This window comes from Camponotus floridanus, unplaced genomic scaffold, assembly GCF_003227725.1.
Source record: "Camponotus floridanus strain SB8 unplaced genomic scaffold, Cflo_v7.5 scaffold45, whole genome shotgun sequence".
Classification (NCBI taxonomy): domain Eukaryota; kingdom Metazoa; phylum Arthropoda; class Insecta; order Hymenoptera; family Formicidae; genus Camponotus; species Camponotus floridanus.
In genome coordinates this window covers 154,804-161,174 of record NW_020229603.1, presented here as the reverse complement: position 1 = coordinate 161,174, position 6,371 = coordinate 154,804, and the positions used below count along the sequence as shown (strand labels likewise).

Genomic DNA, 6,371 nt, shown 5'->3' with positions numbered 1-6,371 from the left:
AATCATAAAGAAATAAGCATGACTACACATTTTGTTATAAAATGTATAGCCATCAAAATGTTATACATATAAATGCTTCAAATATGATTGCTTTATAATTTGTATAATTTGTATAATTTATGATACTGCGCATATATACAATAATGCGTATATATACAAAAGAAAAAAACTTATTTTATTGCTAAGTCAGTATCACAAAAAAAATTTCTAAATAATTAATCAAATCGGATTGGAATGCATAAAATAATATGTACAAACCGATAAACACTTTGCTTGTGAAAAAAAGGAATATGCTTATGAAAAAAGGTTATTATCTTAGTTTATATAAGTAATAAGATAATGATATTTGAAAACATAAATTTGCAATATTGCTCGATAGAATCAGAAGACTCTTTATCGAAAATATTTTTTCAATTTCTGCAGAAATTATTACAATGCACATTTCCTCTAATTCTATTTAGATAAGCTGTTGCAAGGAAGCGAGATTTCTTTTTATTAATATTGAAAAATTAATATGACACAAGATTGAAAATAACATTTTGAGGAAAAAATAATTTAGTTTTGTAATTAAAAAGAAGAATTGTTTGTTTCATGATACTTGCACATGTGGAATTAATTTGTTTACGCAATTATTTAAATACAAAATAAATAATCACACTTAAATCAAATATTATTTAAAATGTGTATTTTTCCTTCCACTTAAAAAAAAATTTAAGAGAACCGAATGTCTTTTGATATAAAATAAGATATATATGGATATAATCAGATCAGATAATTCACCTCTGTGTTAATTTATAAATTAATTTTTTATATGGAAATTTGATATATTTTCATGAAATTTTTCGTAAAAGGAATTTTTTGAAATGCGCAAATTGCACAAAAATTACCATTGGTCTCGCTAACGTACACGCAAAGTTCGGTTTTCACCGGCGAAAGGAATAGAAAGCCGCGCTTTGACTTCTCGTCGTGCTTGACAGGAGGACACGGTAATTAGATGAATTACGATTTCCTCCGATTGTAGTGAACATTATCGTGAGCTATCGTGTTTCTATTGCGAGCTGCTAAATCGTGTGACAGAGAAAAAGAAAAAAAACTGACAATGAATTGTTTTACCGTCATTTCAACGTGTAAAAAATCGCGCGTGATTTAATAGGCTATGAAACGACTTTTCTACTTTGTGGTCGTCGAGAAAGAACAAATTCTAACTGTTGTTGTAGCATGACAAATTCTATCGATTTGTTCAACAAATATATACGAAAACGCGTATATAAACGAAGCATGGAGTGGTTTTATGAAATGGAATAACTTTATGGAGGTCGACCGGTATCTTATAGGAGCTACCGGTTTGCTTCAAGTTTGGAACGAGTTTGTATGCTTCTATGACATCGCTAATTTCTTATGCTAAAAAACCAACGAAAATTAACAATCGTTTTTGTCAATCGAAACTAATAAAAAATTAATTTGACATTCTTTTTGCATCAATAAATAAATATAAATAAATTTGAATTCCATCACTCTTATCTTAAATCAAAATCTCTTATATTAAATCAAAATTGTGTTAAATTCACATATTCAGTCTAAAAGATGTGAAATATTTATATGTGAAATCTACGAATAAATATGTATATATATGAAATATACGTTATATGACACATATAAAAACTTATGGAAGAGATTTAAATTTTAAATCATGCCATATGCATACTTATCATATTTTTTTTCGTAAATATGAGATATATATTCTTAAATTTATAAAAATATAAATAATATTATTTGTATTAGAGAACAAACTTTTCCTCTAATACAAATAATATTAACAAAAATAAATAATACTTTAAATAAATATTAAAAAATAAATGAGGTATTATATTTCATCCTTCAGAATTTCTACATTCTCTTTAGATTAGTGATGTAAAATTGAGGTCATCGATTGCAATTATTTTTTTTATCGTTCTGGAACTAGCTCCGTTATACACAAGAATTATACCCAAATGTAATCATTTTTTCTAAAAAGATAATTAATGTTGTTTCATCTACAGTGAAAGAAAAAATTTATGAAACGACGATTATTCATTTTCCGTTTTTACGCGTCGAGAGCAAAGATCTCTTGTAATCCTTTCTTTTTCTCTCGTTTGTCAATTCCACTCTACACTATGGTTTGCGTGCGGAAAAATTGCGCATCCCTCGGTAATGAAAAGACTCAGAAAGCGCATCGTGTACTGTAACCTCACGCCGCACCGCAAGATTTTACAGCGTTGTAATCAAAAGAATTCGAAATAGAAATGCGTAGTGTTCTTATTGCGTGAATTAACATAATCCTTGGAGATTATTAAGTAGGCGACATTAGAGAGGTAATGCATAAGTTCGACCGATATACATATATTCGGCATTTAAATGCGGTATTATTCGAAACACAATGATAGGCATTATAGATATATATATTTTCGTCACATTTTTTTTATTGCGACGAGATATATACAATATTTATATGCTTACTGTATAGTCATATGCGCTATGCGCGATTACACATAAATATGTATCACACATAGAAATGTATCGCGCTTTTATATATATAAGATATATAGACAATTTTCTTACCTTATTTTTAAGATATACGTTTATACTATACAAATTACTATTGACCATTAAAGCACTTATCTATCGATCTCGCCAAATACTACGTCTAGTGTACCGATGATGGCAACTATATCGGCGAGGAAGTGCTTAGGTCCCATATATTGCAGACCCGCCAAATGAGCAAAGCCTGGCGCTTTGATTTTGCACCGATATGGCTTGCTGCTGCCGTCGCTCACAAGATAAACGCCAAACTCGCCTTTTGGTGCTTCAATTGCAGTATATGTTGCTCCAGGTGGCACCTGGAAACCTTGGGTGAACAACTTGAAGTGATGAATAAGTGCCTCCATGCTAGTTTTCATTTCTTCCCGCCGCGGTGGCACTATTTTGGCATCATCGCACCGTACTTCACCTGCGGGCATGTTATTTAGGCACTGATGAATGATGCGCAGAGATTCACGCATTTCTTGGATGCGGCATAAATATCTAAAATCAGGTGAAAATATTGTTTAGTCAAGATACACATCGACATTTTCCATTTATATTGTCAAGATAACTTTGAAAATTATTTACGAGTAATATTAGAAATTATTTTGTAAGAACTAATTTAAATAATAAAAAAGAAGGAAAAAAGTTAGAATCAAATGTAAATAACTGTGTGATGAAAAAAAGTTGTGAAAATATATGAAAAGATTACATTTCACGCAAAGATTTTTTTTCATTCTAGGTAATCTTTTGTGGGAATACCATTTGCATTCATTTTCTATTTACTTTCAAATTCCATGATTCTTAACTTTTTTAATTATCTGGTTGTTTTTCTTACATCTTTATATTTTTTGTAAATAATTCGCTTCGCATCTAGAAACTTACCTATCGTAGCAATCACCGTTTGTACCAACTGGAACATCGAAATCGATCAAATCGTAAGCGTCGTAAGGTGCAACTTTCCTTAGATCCCACTTTATTCCAGAACCTCGTAACATAACGCCGCTGAAACCCCAATTAAGCGCATCTTCTGCAGATACAACACCGATATCAATCGTACGTTGTCGCCAGATTCTGTTTTCTGTCAATAAATCCTCTATCTCATCTATTATTCCCGAGTATTTTGAGGCCCAGTTGTATATGTCATCCATTAAACCCAATGGTAAATCAAGTGAAACTCCGCCGGGTCGTATATATGCTGCATGCATGCGAGCGCCGCTCACGCGTTCATAAAATTCCATCAGTTTCTCACGCTCTTCAAACATCCAAAAAAAGGGTGTAAGAGCACCAATGTCCAATGCATGTGTTCCAATGCCCATAATGTGATTCAGAATCCTTGTGATTTCCGCAAAAAGAACTAAACACAGAAAGATGTATATAGTTTTAAGAATGTACATATAAAGATAGATAAGCATATTCAAGAAAAAGTAAATCTACCTTAAGATATTCTATATTAGTCAAGTCTAGAGATAGAGTCATATCATTTTTACCTCGAATATATTTTGCGCGCAGAGGTACATCTATGTTGAGCAACTTCTCTATCGCCAGAGAGAAGCACTGCTCATTGCACATCATGGACACATAATCCAAACGATCAAAGTATGGTAACGCTTGCATGTAGGTCTTATACTCGATCAGCTTTTCTGTGCCACGGTGCAAGAGACCGATATGCGGATCTGCACTGACGACAATTTCGCCGTCCAGTTCCAGAATCAGTCGGAGTACACCGTGAGCAGCGGGATGCTGCGGGCCAAAGTTGATCTTTATGTTCTCTATAGTTTGTTGCGCTACAGACGGATGTGCGATCATGGATTCAGGTCTTGGTGGCTTCCAATCGATCTGCTCGTTGCAGTACACAAGCGGCTTGCTCCAATGCTCCAAAAATTCTTTATCCGGATTCCATTGGTGGGCATTGCGATGTTGGCTATAGAACATATGTATTGTCAGTCGAGTTCACAAAAATAGACATTTATTTATTTACTTATTTTCTTAAGATGTTTTCAACAATTTCATTATTTCGCACATGTTAATAAAACTTAAGGAAAACATCTTTACGTCAACTAGGAGCAGACAAATAGATTACGAGGTTATGCGAATACGAGGGTTACATAATGTGATACATAATCGCGTTACAGCCATGCAATTAGAAGCTATAAATTTAACTCACACATTGACGATTGCCGGTGCATTATTCGGCGCCAGTAACTTGCCCGCACCGAGAAATCCGGCATTTTTCCGCAGGACTGATCCTAACGCTCTGGCCGCCATGATGTTCACATCATGATACGTCAGACGTCAAGGTACTTACGCAAATGTTACTTGTCGGCTAGAGTGACATTGAATGGACCAATCGGGATACAAGAAATAAAAATTGCTTTATCCTGATTGGTTAATTCAATTCTAATCTGCAGCACGAGTAAGATTTTTGAACGCATCCTCGACAGGATGACTCGGTCGATACAATTACGGACCAATATTATCTACTCTATAATTAAAATGCTATTTTTTCATCTTGTGTATACATATATAAATATATCATTTATCATGTTTATATCAGGGTAGTGTCGATTTAGACTTCAAAATTTCGTTTACGTGAATTGGTTACATATATGTACATGATGTTTCTGTGGACTTTTTTTATGTAAACATGTAATTATTATAAATTCAATTCAAACAAAACAATAATTACATTATAAAATAGTATTATTATAATAAAATATATTGTAATAAAATTATTATATTAAAATTATTTATGAAATAAATGAAAGTTAATTTATGAAATAAATTATGAATTAAGATTATTAAGTATTATTATAATAAAATATTATCATATAATATATAATATATAATATTAATTTTCTTTTTTTATATATTAATTTTCTTTTTTCAATATAAAAAATTCAATTTGAATTCTTTGACTTGGTATCATAAAATATTAAAATTGTAGCGTCATATTTAAATCATGTACAATATAAACGTTCTCTGACACGTCATAATTTCATCAATTATTCATTGTTGACATAGATGACATACAATTTATATTGTTCACGCATAGATTATGATAGTTTACGGGATGATAAATGCCCAACACTGGCTCATATGAATGAAACTATGAATGAAATTCTCTTAAACATAATCAGACAGTTTTTAAAGATGATATTCTAATCTGAAATATGGAAGAATGTTCGTTCGAAAAAAATTGACGTGTGCGAGATAATTTTTGTCACGCGTAATATTTTTAGCATGTTTTTTTTTATATACTTTTATCTTCGAGAATCTAAAAGTACAATTTAAATTTCTCTTTGAAAATGCGCATTCTTCTATTCGTGCTTACCGTTCTACGCATCTATTCGTTTCGCTAAATTTGCAAATTATAATTGGACACGCAAACGTGCGCTGCGGATCTTGACCTTTGCCTGTTTTTCTATTTACGTATCTAGACTTGAAATATCCGCATCGATAAAACGAAATCGATGGAGACAATCCGTTTTTCGTGAATATTTCGAACCGTACTTGGAAGATCGCCATGGAATTTCCACGGTTTCGTGAGAATCCAAGATATGCAGATACACGCGTGCTGTATTTTGAAAATCAAAGCAAAATTTATTCGTCTCTTTATTTTTCATTAAAAAAAAATATATATATAGGACAATCTCTTCCCAAAAAAAGCTCTTGTAGCTTACCTCGAGAGCTTTTTGAAACATTAATAAAGAATTTTTTTATTGAGTACTTTTCGAGTTATGAGGCTTGAAATAATCTCTTAATTTTACATAAACCATAAAATATCTAGTAAAATATTCATTTTTCAATTA

The 6,371-nt window shown here is 31.7% G+C and overlaps 1 protein-coding gene across 1 annotated transcript; it reads right to left on the bottom strand.

Moving 5' to 3' along the window:
* Positions 1–2,363: 2,363 nt before the first annotated feature.
* LOC105249337 (NADH-ubiquinone oxidoreductase 49 kDa subunit) lies at positions 2,364–4,873 on the bottom strand. The gene is made up of 4 exons (XM_011254715.3): positions 4,727–4,873; positions 4,050–4,483; positions 3,445–3,916; positions 2,364–3,060 (listed from the first exon to the last, which is right to left on the bottom strand). The coding sequence occupies exons 1-4, from the start codon at positions 4,825–4,827 to the stop codon at positions 2,655–2,657; spliced, it is 1,413 nt and encodes a 470-aa protein (XP_011253017.1). The 5' UTR covers positions 4,828–4,873; the 3' UTR covers positions 2,364–2,654.
* Between the last annotated feature and the right edge of the window lie 1,498 nt (positions 4,874–6,371).

Coding starts and splice junctions, on each gene's coding strand:
- LOC105249337 (XM_011254715.3), bottom strand. CDS start 4,827: ATGGCGGCCAGAGCGTTAGGATCAGTCCTGCGGAAAAATGCCGGATTT. Junction 4,484..4,726: donor GCACCGGCAATCGTCAATGT/GTGAGTTAAATT, acceptor TATGTTCTATAG/CCAACATCGCAATGCCCACC. Junction 3,917..4,049: donor GCGCGCAAAATATATTCGAG/GTAAAAATGATA, acceptor TTCTGTGTTTAG/TTCTTTTTGCGGAAATCACA.